The sequence below is a fragment of the Heliconius melpomene genome, chromosome 2, assembly GCF_056956725.1.
Source record: "Heliconius melpomene rosina isolate 202511_hmr_F chromosome 2, ASM5695672v1, whole genome shotgun sequence".
NCBI classification, from domain to species: domain Eukaryota; kingdom Metazoa; phylum Arthropoda; class Insecta; order Lepidoptera; family Nymphalidae; genus Heliconius; species Heliconius melpomene.
The window spans coordinates 3,300,552-3,319,114 of NC_140390.1; the positions used below are offsets into that span (position 1 = coordinate 3,300,552).

The 18,563-nt window shown below is 31.6% G+C and overlaps 5 protein-coding genes across 10 annotated transcripts; 3 read left to right on the top strand and 2 right to left on the bottom strand.

Annotated features, from left to right (window-relative positions):
- The first annotated feature begins 3,520 nt into the window (after positions 1-3,520).
- Arc42 (Activator-recruited cofactor subunit 42) lies at positions 3,521-9,917 on the top strand. Of its 3 annotated transcripts, none has more exons than XM_085206599.1 (5): positions 3,521-3,667; positions 3,872-4,255; positions 4,452-4,867; positions 8,320-8,562; positions 9,027-9,917. In XM_085206599.1, exons 2-5 carry the CDS (start codon positions 3,937-3,939, stop codon positions 9,168-9,170), a joined length of 1,122 nt encoding a protein of 373 aa, XP_085062725.1. In that variant the 5' UTR covers positions 3,521-3,667; positions 3,872-3,936; the 3' UTR covers positions 9,171-9,917. The 3 variants fall into 3 exon arrangements, with proteins under 3 accessions (XP_085062725.1, XP_085062709.1, XP_085062717.1); XM_085206583.1 differs by having other exon boundaries at positions 3,528-3,770; XM_085206591.1 differs by having other exon boundaries at positions 3,544-3,770; positions 3,850-4,255.
- Arpc3A (Actin-related protein 2/3 complex, subunit 3A) lies at positions 9,772-12,004 on the bottom strand. Its single transcript, XM_085206692.1, has 5 exons — positions 11,822-12,004; positions 11,576-11,752; positions 10,994-11,189; positions 10,641-10,702; positions 9,772-10,021 (listed from the first exon to the last, which is right to left on the bottom strand). The coding sequence occupies exons 1-5, from the start codon at positions 11,825-11,827 to the stop codon at positions 9,926-9,928; spliced, it is 537 nt and encodes a 178-aa protein (XP_085062818.1). The 5' UTR covers positions 11,828-12,004; the 3' UTR covers positions 9,772-9,925.
- Positions 12,005-12,582: 578 nt separating this feature from the next.
- LOC146540385 (coiled-coil domain-containing protein 86) lies at positions 12,583-13,388 on the top strand. Its single transcript, XM_085206714.1, has 2 exons — positions 12,583-12,892; positions 13,075-13,388. Exons 1-2 carry the CDS (start codon positions 12,702-12,704, stop codon positions 13,373-13,375), a joined length of 492 nt encoding a protein of 163 aa, XP_085062840.1. The 5' UTR covers positions 12,583-12,701; the 3' UTR covers positions 13,376-13,388.
- A 987-nt stretch (positions 13,389-14,375) lies between these two features.
- LOC146540386 (myb/SANT-like DNA-binding domain-containing protein 3) lies at positions 14,376-15,786 on the bottom strand. Of its 2 annotated transcripts, XM_085206657.1 has the most exons (6): positions 15,630-15,786; positions 15,347-15,544; positions 15,102-15,260; positions 14,857-15,025; positions 14,668-14,789; positions 14,376-14,528 (listed from the first exon to the last, which is right to left on the bottom strand). In XM_085206657.1, exons 1-6 carry the CDS (start codon positions 15,630-15,632, stop codon positions 14,433-14,435), a joined length of 747 nt encoding a protein of 248 aa, XP_085062783.1. In that variant the 5' UTR covers positions 15,633-15,786; the 3' UTR covers positions 14,376-14,432. The 2 variants fall into 2 exon arrangements, with proteins under 2 accessions (XP_085062783.1, XP_085062789.1); XM_085206663.1 differs by lacking the exon at positions 14,668-14,789 and having other exon boundaries at positions 14,382-14,528; positions 15,630-15,785.
- Positions 14,976-18,517, top strand: LOC146540387 (uncharacterized). Of its 3 annotated transcripts, none has more exons than XM_085206652.1 (7): positions 14,976-15,087; positions 16,159-16,356; positions 16,449-16,595; positions 16,696-16,794; positions 17,164-17,359; positions 17,895-18,034; positions 18,099-18,517. In XM_085206652.1, exons 3-7 carry the CDS (start codon positions 16,506-16,508, stop codon positions 18,189-18,191), a joined length of 618 nt encoding a protein of 205 aa, XP_085062778.1. In that variant the 5' UTR covers positions 14,976-15,087; positions 16,159-16,356; positions 16,449-16,505; the 3' UTR covers positions 18,192-18,517. The 3 variants fall into 3 exon arrangements, with proteins under 3 accessions (XP_085062778.1, XP_085062776.1, XP_085062774.1); XM_085206648.1 differs by lacking the exon at positions 14,976-15,087 and adding an exon at positions 15,920-16,078; XM_085206650.1 differs by lacking the exons at positions 14,976-15,087; positions 16,449-16,595 and adding an exon at positions 15,918-16,078.
- The last annotated feature ends 46 nt before the right edge of the window (positions 18,518-18,563 follow it).

Sequence of the window (18,563 nt, forward strand, 5' to 3'; positions counted from 1 at the left end):
AATAAAGATCATGTTACAGAAACTAAAATCAACATGTCATTGTTAGATGAATCTTCTTGTTTAAGCAATTAAAAGAAAATTAAAGAAATGGTTTAGTTTTAAGATTAATTCAATTTTAGTCGTAACTATAAGATTTTTTTTAATTTCTCTGTGTTTATGTTTTAAAAATGTTAATTAATATTTAATATTTTATTTTTACATATATATCTATCTATTTTAGGTTTTCATGTGTAATTACCATGTTTGTGATTTCTTCTTTATGTGAATTTATTTAGATTGTTATAGTCTGGCAAATATGTTATTGATAATGGGAAGCACGCGCGGCAAATTGCGCAGAAAGCGTATTTTGATGTCTGCACATAGACACCCCCTCACGCCGGACCGATTCCCCGTAAGGGCTCGCGGGGAATCGTTGCGGGGTGTGACCGGGCTACGGTACAGTCGAGTGCAACGCTATCAGTTCATTACTATGAAATATGAATATAATATCATATGATAGCATCATATATGCGGAATGGCGTAGTAGAGCATATTTATCTAGTAATATTATAAAAATTAGTAAAAAACACCAAAGCAACATGCAAAATGAAGATATGGTAAATTGAAAAAATAAATAAAAAACTGTATTAAATTATTATAATGAGGCCACATACAAATCTTCTCAATCCAAATTCAATAAAAAAAGTAAAATTTAAAAAGTAAATTTAATATATAAAACAAGCAAACAAATACAAGATTTTGGCGTTAGGCAACATGCAAAATCAACTTATGGGTAAGTAAAAATTTTTTTAAATAATGGAAATACAGGTCTTAACAAATAAATGATGTTAATAAATTATATCTCCAAATTAAATCAAAATTTTATTACCGTTTTATTTAAAACGTTAATTAATGCATGCAAGAAAGTAAAAAATAAAAATTAACAAATAATAAAGCAAATAATCAAAATGGTAAAAGGCATTTTTGTTTACAATTAATTATATTCTTGTTTGAACAATATAGTGTGAGCTCGATAGTACCTTTAAAGATGTGTGGGTGCGAATTTCCTGTAAGGACGTAGCGCTCACACTGACGCACAGTAACTTGTATGGCAAAGGGATACCTCACTCTCATTTTTTTTTTCCCCAAAATTTATTTAAATAATTTGCCCAATATTTTATTTATATATATAATCTTAAATATTGCCACATATTTCTTTATTCATATTGCATTGTATATAAGCTTGTATTTACATACTGAATGTTTATGTTGTACATAAGTGTGTGTATATATATATATATATATATATATATATAGATAAATATCATGTGCCATTAGATATATAAGCAGAAGCTTAGAATTGATTAATTATTTATTGACAAAAAAAAAATGATTATACTTTTCGGGCTAGTCTTGATTTTATTCTCGACAACAATGTATGGAACAGCTGATTATTTTTCGATATTTACGTATCCTCATAAAATTTTAGTTTTGTATAATTAACTACAACATAAACATGATAGACAGATATTTTAATTATCGTATAGGTAAATGTGATTTGCTAAGCGTGGGGTAAAACAACATAACAGGGTAACACTGATCGAACGTTCTCTGCGCATAGTATACTGCGCAATTTGCCGCGCGTGCTTCCCATTATCAATAACATATTTGCCAGACTATATTTGTTTTGTGAACCAATAAACAGAAAAAAAAGTTAAAACAATACCTTGAGATGTTTTGGCAAACATCCCCGCGGCAACTGAGTGACTTAGTACTTGAGCAGCAAGGTTCACCCTCATTTTCTGCTTAGCATTTGGACACATATGATCCTGTTTTAATTTGGGTGCGAATACAAAATTTCCATCACCATTGTCTATTTGGAAGAAATTTACTATGTGTTCCCATTTGGCTATACCTATAATGTAATAAATGAGACTTTATGTTAAAAAATATTTTTTTCAACTTTCATTTAATTATTAGTAACTAGAAACTCGTACTTTTGACAGGACTATGCATATTTGTGCTTTATGCATATTTTTGATAGTAATAAATTAAAAAAAAAATGTAATTTTTATGTAAATTATGATAACATAAAATTACCTTATCCTTCAACATTGTTTGATGTAATATTAGTATTACATTTTATATTGTATTTTAAAAATAAATTTCTGAAGCATTTCAGTAGGTGAGGTGGATCAAATATTGTTATAATTTCTTTTCCCTGAAACATAAAATAAGGAGCTTCTTTTGAAGCACCCAAAATCTTTAGTGATCTTCTATTAACATCGCCCATATCACAAACTGTGGCTGCTATATGTAAACCATTTTCAAAACATTTTTGTATAATCTGGAAACAAAAACACAAATAATAAATAAAGCAACTAATTTTATAAATCAAGTTCTCACTTATAGGCATATTTGATATATGAGAATTAGAACTTACTTCTTTTATTAGAACAGATAATCTATCTGCTGTCACATTGGAGCCTGACAAATAATATGCAACAGGCTGCTTAATTTTTCTTCTTATGCCTCCCAGCATAAACACGAGTGCATGTGTAACTTCATTTGGAGATCTACCATGTTTACCATGGTCTTGGTAACCTTCTATTTTGTCTTCTTTAACATTATATGACAAATGTTTTTTTGTCATTACAAGTGAACCAGTATCAATAAATAATATACTTGAATTACCTTTTGAATACTTGTCAATACCCTTCTTTGCAACGGTCCTGGTATAACATTTGCAGGAAAATGTGATGTCCCTGGTTGTTCAGTGGAAAATTTTAAATCTTTGATTAGCTGATTCTGAAAATAAAATATAATTGGATGAAAATACATTGCCAATGTATGATTACTAATATGTACATAAATAGAACAGTTTTTCTAAACAGTATTTTTTTTTTCAATAAAATTGACAAACGAAGCCCTTTCAAAATGGTGGCAACATAACATTCTATGTTCACCATACATTTTTTTCTGAAAATCGATAGAATACCATGGGCCTTCGGGGAACCAAAACTTGGCCCAAGTACAACATTTAAGACATGACTTTATCTAGAGTAGTTAATACTTAATGATTACTTACCGGTGTGAATTGGTAGGACCTGGACTAGGGAACCTATATATTTTAATTTCAGGATCTTCACGAGGGGACATTTGAGGCATCTACTTTTCAAATTGTCTCCCATATTTTAGATCCAAATATTCAAACAGAGAGAACAACTGAACAACAATAGAAATCTAAATATAAAATACAACAGAAATGCTAAAACAGGTTGCTTGTTTAAGTCGCAGTAGTATGTTCGCCATTTGCAAATGCTAATAATACCATTGCCATATCAAAACATAATCCTACTACCGTACTTTAAATACCGGTTACATAAACTGTTTCTCATATCGAAAAACATTTTATCATGGTGCCTTGCATACATAAAATATTATAAAGAAAGTTATTTATTAAACATTAAGTAACTAAATCGTGAATTAAAATTAAATTCTTAAAAAAATACTCTTAGAAAAACTACTAATTAGTAGTTTTACTTTAATATAGCAACTGGACTTGGGTCCCCCGTAGGTATGTCGCCCAAAGCTCCTAAGGAAGTCGACCGGGCCTAATCGTAACTGTCGAAAGTCCAACAATGTGTTCAAATTTCAAACAATATGTTAAAGTTTAATTAAACCGGTTGTTAGTATTTTTAAAGTATTTAATTTTGTTTTGTACGTAACTACGTAGTGTTTCTATATTAACTTCAACATGCTGAAATTGTTATCAAAATCTTTCTCATTCGGTTAGTTAAAACGGCTAAAATATATTATTCTATAAATACTTAACTATTCATTAAAATAATATTATACATTTTCAGTAAGTATTTTCATGTTTTTTTTTCAGTACCGTCAACTTTACGTGGATCCAGATGTATAGCTTCATTATCAGCTTTACCAGATACATATCAAATGTTATACAAAACATGTCGAGATTTTGCTGAACAAGAATTAAAGCCTAATGCAGCTAAATATGATCGTGATCATTTATATCCAGAAGATGCTATTAAAAAAATGGGAGAACTAGGACTTATGGCGATAGCTACACCTGAGGAGTTGGGAGGTTCAGGGTTAGATTATCTTGCATATGCAATTGCATTAGAGGAAATTTCCAGAGGTTGTGCATCAGCTGGTGTGATAATGTCTGTAAACAATTCTCTCTACCTAGGTCCTGTTATCCACTGGGGGAATGATAAGCAAAGACAGGAATTTGTAACACCATTTTGTACAGGTTGGTTATTCATTTAATTTTAGCACATTAACTGTCTTCATAAAACATAGAATTTTTAATTAAATGGGAAATAATATATTTTTTTTTACTTTAAAAAAAAAAGATCATTCCTAAATGTTACAAATATTTTCATTACTTTTTAAATGGCTGAGACAATGTAAATCAGTACTTATTTTATGTAATTTATTTAATTTAGGAGAAATAGTTGGTTGCTTTGCCCTGTCTGAACCTGGTAATGGTTCAGATGCAGGTGCGGCATCCACAACAGCTAAAGATGTTGGTGACAAGTGGATTCTTAATGGCACCAAATGCTGGATAACTAATGGTTATGAGAGCAAAGCTTCAGTAGTTTTCGCTACTACAGACAAAAGTCTGAAACATAAAGGCATATCTGCATTTATTGTACCTAAACCAATAAACGGATTAGAGTTAGGTAAAAAGGAAGACAAGCTCGGAATTAGAGGGTCCTCAACTTGTTCACTCATGTTTGAAGACTGTGCAATCCCTAAGGAAAATATTCTTGGTATGCCAGGGTCTGGCTTCAAAATTGCCATGATGACATTAGATGCAGGAAGGATAGGTATAGCTTCCCAGGCATTAGGTATAGCACAGGTAGGAAAATTTTACTTGTTTTATATAATAGTGATTTTTTTTTTTTTTTAACAGCAAATAAACCTGCAACTGCCTCATCTGGGCATTAAGCTGTTGCTGGTTAGGAGCTTAAAGACATTGGTGGTATACACCCATTGGCACAAACACATAATGTAATGGTCTCCTGAGAGATCCTATTTTATGATTGCAGAAGATCCTGTGGGGTCCTCCTTTTAAGTCTTTTAAATGAGCTAGCTGGATTCATTAATTTGCAGGCTAGTTAGAAGGCAGCTAGAAGAGTTTTTGATTGAAAGCGTTGGATTATGTCTAAGTTTGAGTTGCTTGCAGTCCCCTATACTTCCGCTCCATAAGACCACATAGGCTTAAGAATAACTTTGTACAGGAGAAGTTTGTTATGCAACGAGAGTTTAGATTTCCGTGACAAGAGCCAATAAAGCTTTCGGATGTGTACACTAAGAGCGTTTCTTTTTACAAAAATGTGCTTTCTCCATGTAAGACGTCTGTCTAAATATATGCCCAAGTAGCGCACGCTTTCTGATTGATGGATTATTACTCCGTTAAGTTCGACACTGGGGCAAGTATCGCGTCTAAGAGCAAAAGTTACATGCACCGATTTGGTTTCGTTAACTTTATTTCTCCAGTCCTTTAGCCACACTGATATGTCATTTAAACTTTTTTGTAGCATTTCTGACGCTGTTGCTGGATTTTCATGAGATGCTATTAAGGCAGTATCATCGGCAAATGTCCCCACAAGAACTTCGTCTGTAGTTGGTAAGTCAAAGGTGTAAATTAGATAAAGGACAGGGCCCATTACACTGCCCTGTGGAATACTTGCTTTGATTTCGAACAGCCCAGTTCTGTCTTCGCCGTGCTTAACATAAAAGTGTCTTTGATGAAGATATAATTTTATAATGAGAAAATATCTAAAGGGGAGGGTTTGACGAATCTTGTACAGGAGACCTTCGTGCCACACACTATCGAATGCCTGTGATATATCTAGAAATGCCGCGGAGCAATACTTCCTGTGTTCGTATGCGTCATATGTTTTTTCGACCACACGATGAACTTGTTCAATAGTTGCATAAGCTTCGCGAAAGCCAAACTGATGAGATGGGATAATGTTTCTTCTGGTGAGTTCTGAAGATAATCGTTTTAAAATAAGTATTTCCAGGATTTTTGAAGCTACAGGCAGTAATCTTACCGTCCGGTAAGATGTGACATTATTCGGATCTTTGCCAGGCTTGGGAATGAGGATAATCTCGGCTACTTTCCATTGAGCGGGTATGAATTCTCGCCGCAAGATAGCGTTGAATATTTCGGTTAACAAGAGCATAGCCAAATAGGGTAGCTCTTTCATGACTTTTGTCGTAATTAAGTCATAGCCGGGAGCTTTGTTTAACGAAAGTTTCTTGATAGTAGAAGTAACTTCTTCAAAATTTTTTATAGATGGTGTAACGGAAGCACATTAATTTTGGTAGAGCCAGAGGCTGAGTTTGGGGTGAATACACGATGTAAGTGCTCTGCAAAAAGAAGGGATTTGTCAGTATCACTCTTCGCCCAAGAACCATCGTCGCGGCGTAGTGGTGATTGGAATACCATCAGTCTTTTAAGGGATTTAGTGGCTTTCCACAGGGAGTAATCTACATTTGTAATATCTCCGAGAAGAGTTTTGACATCTTTGATAAGTTTGTTGAACTCTTTTTTGTAATCTTGGTGTTGAGTAAGATGCCATTTCTTTCTGAATTGTCTTTTTTTTTAATCAGGTCAATTGCTATTTGTGGATAAGTCGGAATAATTAATGTGGCGGTACGCTGGGGAGTCGCTTCCCAGGCAGCTGACTGTACGCATTTATTGAAAGTTTCAATAGCTGTGGTAATGTCGTTATTAGATTTAAGAGGAATGCGCTGGGGCAGTGAGTTTCCAATAACTTTTCTGAAATATTCATTTTTGAGTCAAAGATGAATCAGTCATTTTTGAGTGGATTTTGCATAGCTTAACCACGTTCACAGGGACGTTGTGGAGTTCGGCTAGAACAGGAGTATGATCTGACGATAGATCATAGGTAGAAAAACAGTGAAGAGCCGCAGTTGAGAGTCTTTAGTGACAAAAAAGTCCACAAGATCGGGTTTCTTTTTCAGATCAGTCGGCCAATAGGTCGGCTTGCCGGTGGATTTAACGCTAAGATTTAGACTTTGCACGGTTTTCATAAGTTCTCGCCCCTTTGTTGTTGTGACTCGTGCGCCCCAGTCGGTGTGTTTGGCGTTGTAGTCACCTCCAGCAATAAATCGGTTGCCAAACTGTCTAAATAAAGACGAATATTGCTCAGTTTTAAGGTTGTGTTTGGGGGGCATGTAGAGAGCTGAAATCAGTACAGGGCCATTTGAACTGTCAATAACGATAACTGTTGCTTGAGTTTCGTCACGGGTAATAGGGTTATTAACATGGTGTTTCATATTACTTTTAACCAGTATGGCGGATCCTGCGTGCGCTGTGCCATCTGGGTGGTTTGTGTAATAGACATTGTATTTTGGCACATGAAAATGACTTTTAGTGGTGAAATGTGTTTCAGATATTAACATGATGTCAATGTTATACTTGTGCAGAAAAGTTGTTACCTCTGGAGTATGGTTAGAAAGCCCATTTGCATTCCACAAGGCAAGGAGAATGGGTTTGAAAGGACATAGTATAAAAAATAAAATAAAATAATATAATAGTGATAAAAAATTATTCTACTTGCAGTTTTGCTTGCTTCAACAACACTAATATAATATGCATGTATCATAGAAATCAACTTTACTGTTGAGTCACTTTGTTTTTTAGTGAAAAACTGATAACTACATTAATATCTGTTGTGCAAATTGATTGTTCTAAGTATTTTAGCATGAAGACATTGTTTTACACTATGCTAGAATTTCTTGTTTTTGTATTTCCCGGGGCTGTGGTGTTAACCTGGGAACCTAGTGATAAGACACTTCCGTTCTCCACTTTCTGCACAATTTTTAAGGTATTGCGTTTTGCGAAGTTCAACGCCGAACATTGGCTTTGTCACCAGAGCGAGGAAATGAAAATATTCTATATTTCATTTCCTGTGTGAAAATCGAAGCAACAACTGTCGTGATATCAGTCAGACGCTAGTGCCGCTGCAATACTGAATTTCTTAGTAAATTTTAATGAAAATTATTATAATTTCAATTGAGACCGATGTGACGCATCATCAGAGCGTAAAGTGTAATTATGTATTTATGAGATTGATTCATGCTCGATTAAATTAATTATTTACTTTACATTTCATCGCTCTGGTAATAAAACAAAATACGGTGTTGAGTTCCGCCACTTACCACGCAGTCTCTCTAAAAGTGAACGGTGCGTGGGAAACGTAGTGTCTCGTATACCTACCATACAATATAATTCGCGAAGCATAAAAGAAATATAACATGTTATAAAAATTTTAGGCATCACTAGACGTAGCTGTGGATTATGCTTCAAAGAGAATGGCATTCGGCAAACCAATCTCGAAGTTACAGTCTATCCAGAACAAACTTGCGGACATGGTTCTGCAGCTAGAATCAGCCAGGCTGCTCACTTGGAGGGCGGCTTGGTTGAAAGACAATAAGAAACCTTATACCAAAGAAGCAGCCATGGCAAAGTTGGCGGCATCTGAAACTGCTACATTTACGTCTCATCAATGTATACAGGTAATTAAAAAATATATTTGTTTTTTTAGCATCACGCTGTATACCGCTTATAGGAGGGTAGATAGAGCAAACCTAATTTCAAGACGTGTATTGTCCATCTTCCGTTTGCCAAAATGCCAAAATGTTGGGTATCCAGTGGTATAATTTAACACTGCACTTTGTCTTACAAAAGGGCCCGGGGTCCGGGGCCTGTTTCCCGTATGTAGCAGGGTAGGCAAAGGCAACCGAGTGTTAAGACACTCCATTCTCCATTTTTCGCATGACATGTATGAGACATGGTGGGAGATGGAACTTGATGCTGCTTTCTGTCTTGTGCGAACCAAAGGGAAGTTGTAAATAATTCATTCGTCCAAAGAGCGCAACCACGACCAGATATTGTACTGCTATACCTCGACAGCCAATTCCTATTTTCCGCTATCAATTACTATTTTAAGTCAATCATTAAATCGCTTCTCTTGTTACAGATTCTAGGTGGCATGGGCTATGTGTCCGACATGCCAGCAGAACGTCACTACCGTGATGCAAGAATCACTGAAATATATGAAGGCACTTCGGAAATACAAAGGCTAGTTATTGCAGGACAACTTATTAAGGAATATGGAATGTAATTTAAACAATAGCTCAAAATATTCCTTTTTTTTTTTCACTTAAATATGCTCTATTTTATTATAATATATAAAATTAATTTGTTATATTTGTACTGTTTTTACTGCTATTTTATTTATATTCTTTATTGCACAAAAAATTAAAAAAAAAATGTACAATAGGCGGGCTTAACGCTATGAAGCATTTTCTACCAGCCAACCTGTCATGTGGGAGATCAAAATATGTAGGTGTGCAAAAAGTTTAAAATAATAGATATATATATATATATATATATATATATATATATATATATATCAATTTTCAAAATACATACAGATATATATAATAAATACAATATAATATATACAAACTAATAAGATATTAAATATACACAAACATAAATACATATATATATATATATATATATATAACATAGCTACATATATACAACAAACCATTAATGGCAAACTTAGAATGAAGTCCCAAGATTTTACTGATTGAATGAATTTAGTGCCTTATTAAAATTTACCATATATAATATACCAAATACATTATATACATTTACCAAAATATATTACAATATTTTGTTAGAAACTTTAACTCGCAGCTATGAAAAAAAATACTTTTTTTGTGAATAAGTAACATATATTTCAGAGTTTATTGATAAAAGTGTGTATCATAATTAAAAATGTCTCATATATAGAGAAAGTAATTACATTAAGAATTACTATTAATTGAATTATTTTTTTATTAAATGCTTATATGTAAAATGTTTTTTTTATTGCCCTGGCCCTGAAAGAGACTTGTCCATGAATTTCCTTTTAGCGAAGCACAACCACCACTTACTAGGTTTTCCATCTTCTGTTGCAAATACCTTAAAATTAAAAATAATACTTTTTAAAAATATATTGAAACATGTAGCAATAGCTCACTTATATATTTAATTGTTAACACTACCAGCCTGTAAGTGCTATATAATAAAATACATTAAAGTAATGAAATCTAGAGGGTGCCATGATGCATTGGAACAAGCGTATCACTATACATGTAATGCTTATGAGTTTCATATCCACTATGGGGAAAGAATTATTTTATATTGTAGTATGATAAATTACAATACATCTCAACACAATGTGTCAAATCAAATCAGCAGATAATGGAAAATAGTGTATCTCTCGCAAACTCTCTGGAAATACAGAGTGTAAATCAACAGATCAACTAGTAGTCTATTTTAAAGACAGGGGCCTTGGTACCTATAAATTTTACTCCCTATATGTTCAGCGATTTACAGTATTTCAGCAGATATTTGTGATATTTGGAAATAACTGTATTCTTGAAGAATTTTGGAATTTTCAAGATATTTTTAGTTCAAATGAAAAAACAAGAAAAGAAGGCCTTAAGTAGAAAACAATTTCAACCCCAAAATATTACTTCTTAAAAATTTTTGAGATGTACTGCATTATATTATAAAAAAAAATTCAATCCAGAATTACCTTTTCACATACTCTACCTCCTGTTTCATGTCTCAATTGTTGCAAATACTGTCTCATTAAATCTGAAAATTCCATAAAAAATATAAGCAAGAAAACATTCAAATTGTACAATACATAATAACAAAAGAACTAATGTCATAGTTCTTTTGTTATAAAGCTATTGTAGCACAGCTGCTGATCTGACTATAAATGTGATAGTGGTAGGTTCAATTTCCATTTTCCTAGTCCTATATAAAGATAAAGTGCGGCATTAATTTCCACCACATAACATTCAATGTCTTATAAAATAGGCTGAAAAGTGTACTGCTATATATGGGATGACGTAAAATCATATTTAAATATAATATAGCAACCTGACTCTTGAGGACTAGAAGGCTTAGCATACACAGAATTTAATGGAAATCCTGGTTCCCCTGGAATGTCAAACTTAGATATTGCTAACATGTACATCTCTTGCTGGCCTTGATTTTTATTAGAGCATTTTTGTAACCTCTTCAGACATTCAGAAATATAAAGAGTCAAATAAATGAGCACTCTGTCAGAATCAGACTGTAAAGGAAAACAATCTTAAAGTAAAAATATAATATGAAAATCATTTCAAGATAATTATGACACCAACAAGCAAATCGTGATATTTGAAGTATTTTTAATAAAATAAAGTTACTTTAATCTCTTCCACTTTGAGGCCAGATGTGGCACAGGGGTATAAAATGTGACTGTAAATGGTTGTAGGTTTGATCCTAAATCAAGGAAATAAAATATTTATTTAAATTTATATTTCAATTTCTTCGCTCTGGTGTAGGGTGAAAGCGCCGCATTGAATTTCGGCACACAACACGCAATGCTTCCAGACTTTGACAGAAAGTGGGGAACAGAGTGTCTTAACACTAAATTCCGTGTGTGCGGGATACAGAGTGAAGGTGATTTTAATTTACCTTAATTTCATAGAATCTAAAAAATACGTTTGCTTTAAAATAATTAAGTGCTTCATCAATTATATCCAGTTCTATTTTAGGGCTTAACGGTGCAGGTCCTCGGAAGGTAGTACGGATTGGCAGTAAGGCTAAATTGCCAACTGATTGCGTATATTCTACTAACGTTGAGTGATAGGCCTGTAAATATCATAAAGTTTTAAATACTTATTATACTTTATAAGAGGAGAAACTTGGAAATGTACTTACAGGCATTATATATTTTGATATTTTTTTATTATAGTAGTTATATAAGAGTACTAATGATAAATAATTATAAAAACAACTCGATTCCTTCAAATATCAAATTAGTTTATGAGCATTTAGAATATGATTCACATAAAATTGGTCATCGGCCACCGCTATTGATAAACATTTGTCATAGTGACTGACAGTTATAGATAGACAGATAAACAAGGAACATATATACTAGATAAGTAATTCTTAACAATAGTTCCAAAAACATACAATAAAATGGATCGGTATGTAGATTTTGCTACATATCACCAAATACTGCTCAGCGATCTTCATGCACAATCACCAAAATATAAATTCACAAGTAAAAAAACAGAATTACCAATATTCTTTATAATAGGATTTCATTAATTATATTTATTATTTTTATAATTTAGCTTTTTTATCGGATATGTTTAAGGGGTTATTGAAATCACTTGTAAGTGGTTTTACTATGTTGGGCTATAAGGTATGGTATTGTTATTTAAGGTGTTTGCTTAGTCGATTGTTTTTCAGGTGATGGAATATTTAATTGAGCCTTTTATTTTTATAGCGTTACTCCAGCATTTTAAATATCCCTTTAAATTTAACTGATTAATATTTATGATGATTATTGATTGTATTTTCTTCTTTCTACGTGACATCGGCGAAATAATCTGTGTTCAACTGTTACGCCTAAAAGTCATAATATAAGAAACACAACAGAACTGTCAAAGTCAGCTGTCAGACTGTCAAACTTTCACAACTAGTTCCTTGTTTCACAATATTTCGCACGTGGGAATGGGATAGTGATTTACTTTTTCAAACAGTTGTCAATAATTTATAATTCTTTTTTTCCTTCTTATATTATTTCATAATGTCTACAGATACTGATAGTAAAGTTTTATCTATATTAGAAGATATAAAAAATAATAGCAATGATGAAAAAGTTTCTATTGTAAATGGTAGTACAGATGTAACCAGTGAAAACCAAAAGAAAGTGAATAAAAATGATGAAATAAGGGGAAAACCTAAATCGGGCCGATTTTGGAAGACTAAAAAAGAAAAGTAAAATATATTCTTATTTTTGTTTTTAGATTGTGTGCGTTCCCCTGTGGGGAGTGTTTTAACACTAGGTTCTCTCTGCTCTGCTGTGTGCGGGATACAGCGTGAAACTGATTGTGTCCTCTTGGATTTTGAACTCGCTTAATAAAAATTTTTCGTTACTAATATTCATATATGTATTTCAGGTTTTCTAAGATTGTAAAAACCAAAGGTGTTAGACCTGATTTTCAAAAAAAAACTGCTTTAAGAATAGAACTAAAGAGGACAAAAGATATGTCTAAACAACTTCTAGAACAAATAAAAGAAAAAGAGCAGACCAAAAAGGAAAGAAGGAGAGAAAATATAAAGAGAGCAGAGGAAAATAAAAAGAAATCAGAAATAGTACAAGTTATAACTAACACAGCCAAACTAAAAAGAATGAAAAAGAAGCAACTGCGGTTTATTGAGAAAAGAGATACTAATAATGCAATTAATGCTAATAAATGAATGTAGCAAATTCTATAGGCTTTGATTTTTTTATTTTATTTAGGCCTGTAACTTAATTAATTATGTAACTATAAATAATAGTTATGTAACAAACAGTAAGTTAATTAATAAGGGAATTATGGCATAGTGGAATAGCATACAACCTTAAACAACATTTGCTGGTCCAGAGAAAAAATTTAAAAAATTGTAAACATTTTAATTTTTGTCTACAATATTATGAATTCTATAGCTGGTCAATAACTGGTTAGCAGGAGGATAATAAACAGCTTCCATTCTCTTACCCTAAAATAATATATAATAAATGTATATCATATATAAAAATGCTATATCACATAGCAATTTCATGAGTATATAATAGTCTACTAAGCACATTTTAAAATTACATGTATATCTATATATATAAAAGGACTTGTCCTCACTGACTGTGTGTAGAAATGTGAAATTTCGGCAGATGTTTACTTTTGTAATCTGGACATCCACTAAGAAGGGATTTTGAAAAATTTTAACCTAAAAGGGGTGAAATAGGGGTTAAAACTTTGTATGGATTTTTTTTTAAATCGGCACTGATTTTTGTAAAATTTAAAATTTAGATTTTTAAAAGTATTTAATTGAATACGTGTTTCATGAATTTCTAGAATACTTCCCTTAAGGGTGCAAATAAGGGGTTGAAAATTTGTATGGAAAAATCTTTAAAACGCCACCGATTATTATAAAATTTGAAATTTAGACTCTTAAAAATATTTAATCGAACATGTGTTACATAGTTTTCTAGAATTCACCCCCTAAGGGTGCAAAGAAGGGGTTGAAAGTTGGTATGAAAAAAATCTTTAAATCCCCACCGATTTTTATAATATTTGAAATTTAGACTTTTAAAAATATTTCACTGAACATATGTTTCGTGGTTTATTAGAATTCACCCCTAAATAGGCAAGCGATGGTGCGCGCGTCCGCTAGTTATAAATATAGCTATGCAGATAAAATAATTTTAGATTTTTTCAATAAAAATAAATTTATTATAATAAAATATGTATAGTAAATAATAGTTAACAAACTAAATCTAGTCTTTCATACGTTTTTTTTGATAAGCAAGCTCTAATTTTGCTGCTTCTAATTGGACTTCAGCTGCTTGTTGATGAAGTAGAGCAGTCTGTAGCTGTAAATTTAAATAAATTATTTCATATTATATGTAAAAAAATTTATTTATGTAAATAATAATTTATTTATGTAAATAATTAATTTATGTAAATAGATTTAAATAAAATATCATATTTAATTCTATTTACATAATGTACCTTTGTTTTTAAAATTTGTTTTTCAAGCTTGTTTTTTATTTGCAAAGATTGTAGACGAAGATCTGCCTCTCTTTGTATAAGATCATTATTTCTTATGGTATGTGAATTATCACAACTTTCATCTAGAAAAAAATATTACTTGAATATTATAAGATGATCTATAATTTCTTATATGTTCATTAATATTACCATTACTATCCTCAAATTTCATATGAGAAGATTCATTTGGTTCAAATTCTATGCCTGATATTTGGGCTGAAGAGGTTAGTTGATCATTTTGGTCTGTGGATATATTTTTATACACTATCCCATCTGAATCAAAGTCATTATCAACTTCACCTGTTAGTGTTGGAATAGGCTGTAAATTAAATGTTATATTGTGTATTTAATAATTCAAGGCACAGAATATGACAATAAAAGGTAATCATATATACCTCTACAATCATGTTTATAACAGCTTGTTTCTGTGGAGGTGGTGCCTGTACTGGTGAACTCCCTCCTGATTTCGTATTATCGTCCCCTTTAGAGGCACGCATTTTGCGTGTTTGAGCCTTTAAATTATCCCAAGCTCTCTTTAAAACTGTGTGATCACGCTGTAAATAAACTTTTTATTTATTAGCACTTAGTTGTAAATAGGTACGATATATTACATGACGATCAATTAATTTAACAGCTGTACCTTATATACATTAATCTCGCTGTTAAATTCCTTTTCGATCAACATCCAGGCTTCTTTCTTTTTGATAATAGATTTCGTATCTGTATATTTACTTTCAATGATTTCTTTTCTTTTATTAACCAAGTTGATTAGAATTGTCTTTTCTTCAACAGTGAAATTCGGCACTCTAGCTCTTTTAATTACTGGTTCTTCTAAGCTCTACATTGATACAAGTTTAAACATATTATTTTATTTAAAACAGAAAACTATTTAACTACTTACGTAGATAAAAAACTAGACTTACCATTTTCTAATAAGTTTCAATATGTTTATTATTTTACAATTTGTAAATGCCGCTTCACCACAATAAATTTCCATTAAATTTCTTAATTAAGATTAAGTAAATGACATTTAAAAAGTTTAGTGACGTTTGTAGTTTACATTTATTTAATTAATCTCAATTAGTTAACGATGACTTAATTGACAGTACAGTGTGTGCAAAACATAATATACATAGATTACAAAACTATAAACACTATTTAATAATAGAAAATTCAATATTTTTGAGTTGTTCAATTTGAAAATATAATGTCGAGAAGGAGGAAATATGTTTTTAACCAAAACACATTCAGTAACTTAAACACTTGTTAAATATTAAATCCCATTTAACTTGACAAGACATGTCATTCGCTATTTGTTGCCTTTTGTGGCGGAATTTGTAAACCGCAAAATAATAAAACCTTATAAATAATGGTATTTTCTTATAAATTTCATTGTAAAAATGATTAAATTTGCGTTTAAAATATGTTTGTATTATTGTTTCTGTATTTCAGAGTTTACAAGACATTACAATTAAAAGGACGAGAGTGCCTAACTTTACTGTTGAAGAAAAAAATATTTTAACCAAGCTTGTAAACAAAAGGAAAGATGTAATTGAAAATAAATCCACCGATACAAAATCAATTTTGAAAAAGAAAGAAGCCTGGCTGTTAATTGAAAAAGAATTTAACTGCGTAATTAATGTATATAAGGTATTAACTGTTATTTTAATTTTATTTCTATACTTATGCAGAACTTCCTTATTTATTTATTAAACTAAAGATTAATTTTATATGACTTCTAGCGTGATCATGCAGTTTTAAAGACGGCTTGGGACAATATAAAGGCCCAAACACGTAGGATGCAGGCTGCTAAAACAAATGTTAAAAATGAAAGCAAACCTGCAACATCACCTATACAAAAAGAAACAATTCTAAGGATGGTGGAAGAGGCACGTTTAAAGAATAACATATTAATAATCTTAGAAATTTACTGTTCTCATATTATATATTATTAACATAGAATAGAATTTAAACTTTTTAATTATACAGATTGCTTGTAATAACACAAGTGAAAAATCACAAGAGGGTAAGGGAGAGCTTTGTACATTTATTCAAAAGAAATGGGACAATGAGGCTTATATTAATAAGGTATGTTAAGGTTGGTTTAAATACATGGAGAGTACATATTTATTTGTGCAGTGTGGTGTAACTGGGAAAACCTAGTGTTAAGACACTGTTCCCCACCTTCTGCTGAATTCTGGAGGTATTGCCTGTTGAGTGACAGAACTCAATGTTGTACTTTGTCACAACACCAGAGTGAATATAAAAAAATCTTATTTAAAGTAAATACCTCAAAAACTTAGAAGAAAATCCTAGAAGCCTAGAACCTTAGAATCTGGTTTTATGGAATCTTTATCGTTTATCAAAATATTTATATAACATATTATTCATATAGTTAAAATGAAACTATGTAAACTTTAAATTAACTTATGTATGTAAATTAATTTTAATTCACAGCCAGCTCCAGAATTCACACATGAAGTAAATAATGAATGTGATGACAGAATTAATGAAAATACAGACACTTGCATAGAGCAGACTAATATAGTCCCAATGAATGACCAAACTGCATATTTAGAGACCAACCACCTATCTTTTCATATTGAGGTTGAACCAGATGACTCCTCTCATATCAAAACAGAGAATAGTAATGGTAATATTATTTAGTGGATGTGCAGATAATTTTTTTTATGTGGTAGGGTACCATACCCAAAACGTACAATGTGACATGGTGCCTGTCCTGCTGTCAGTCTGTTGTTCTATCACCATGCAGGATCTCGTAAACTGTGATTGTTAAATAGTTGAAATTTTTACAGAGAATGTATTTCTGTTGCCGTTATAACAACAAATACTAAAAAACAGATTAAAAAAAAACAATTAAGGGGGCGCAGAGGGGACAACAGATATGATTTATTAGTTATTTTGCTCAACCCCTCATACACGAGTCCGACACACTTGACCAGTTTTATCTTCGAAACATAGTGAATTGCAGAACTCAATGCACTTTATCTTGTTACCGAAGTAGGGTAATGATAATAATTCATTACCTAAAGTGGAAATCTAAAACATGATCATAGCATTTACAGCCAGATGCTGTGCCACAATCACCTGTTTTAATTTAAAAATAAAAAAATATATATTATAATATATTATTTTCGAAAATAATGTAAAATAATAAATATTTTTAGGTGACACCATTGAAGATATATTTACGAATATGCTACATACTGCAAATAATGATGATTCCATACAATTAAGAGCAGATGTCCTAAATAGTTTACAATTACAAGAAACATATGATGTTGAATGTAAAATTTTACAGGCAAAGGTAAATAAATATATGTTTACCTTTTTTTTTTATCAATTGCTAAATTTAATGTTCTTATTTTTAGCTACATATGGCTCTACTAGAGCATCAAGCAGCAGTGATCAACTTAGAAGCAGTAAAATTAGACCTCGCAGTGAAGACAAAACGTTTACAATAATATCTAATGCTCTGAACTATTATTATTTGAAGCCGTCGAGGCGCAGTTGCGCAAGCGCATCACAGTAAACGCGACAGTTGTGGGTTCTACTCCCACAAAATGGATGTTTGCGGTTTTGATTTCCATTCAAGGGGAGTTAATTATTTTCATTGCATTTGCAAGTATGAACTGCTTGCTCTATTTTTGCAATAAGCAGCAGAAATAAGACTAAAAGACTAGAAGCAGCAAAATTAGTTTAAAAGATTACTAGCTTAATAAACTAGTTTCAAGTATTTTTTATTATATCTATGTACCTGATATTTAAATTATTAAATCTTCATATTTAATTTGTAGACTTTTATCAAAGATCTCTGGATTTTACACCCATACCCT

Excerpts from the sequence above, each read along its gene's own strand:
- Arc42 (XM_085206583.1), top strand. The coding sequence starts at position 3,737 with ATGCTGAAATTGTTATCAAAATCTTTCTCATTCG. Across the intron at positions 4,256-4,451 it reads TGTAACACCATTTTGTACAG|GAGAAATAGTTGGTTGCTTT; the intron begins GTTGGTTATTCA and ends TATTTAATTTAG. Across the intron at positions 8,563-9,026 it reads CGTCTCATCAATGTATACAG|ATTCTAGGTGGCATGGGCTA; the intron begins GTAATTAAAAAA and ends CTCTTGTTACAG.
- LOC146540386 (XM_085206657.1), bottom strand. Across the intron at positions 15,026-15,101 it reads TTATAAACATGATTGTAGAG|CCTATTCCAACACTAACAGG; the intron begins GTATATATGATT and ends TTTAATTTACAG. Across the intron at positions 14,529-14,667 it reads AACAAATTTTAAAAACAAAG|CTACAGACTGCTCTACTTCA; the intron begins GTACATTATGTA and ends TTAAATTTACAG.
- LOC146540387 (XM_085206648.1), top strand. Across the intron at positions 16,795-17,163 it reads ATGAGGCTTATATTAATAAG|CCAGCTCCAGAATTCACACA; the intron begins GTATGTTAAGGT and ends TTTAATTCACAG. Across the intron at positions 17,360-17,894 it reads CAAAACAGAGAATAGTAATG|GTGACACCATTGAAGATATA; the intron begins GTAATATTATTT and ends AAATATTTTTAG.
- LOC146540385 (XM_085206714.1), top strand. The coding sequence starts at position 12,702 with ATGTCTACAGATACTGATAGTAAAGTTTTATCTATATTAGAAGATATA. Across the intron at positions 12,893-13,074 it reads TGGAAGACTAAAAAAGAAAA|GTTTTCTAAGATTGTAAAAA; the intron begins GTAAAATATATT and ends TATGTATTTCAG.
- Arpc3A (XM_085206692.1), bottom strand. Across the intron at positions 11,190-11,575 it reads TTAGATTCTATGAAATTAAG|TCTGATTCTGACAGAGTGCT; the intron begins GTAAATTAAAAT and ends TTTCCTTTACAG. Across the intron at positions 10,703-10,993 it reads TTCTAGTCCTCAAGAGTCAG|ATTTAATGAGACAGTATTTG; the intron begins GTTGCTATATTA and ends TGGAATTTTCAG.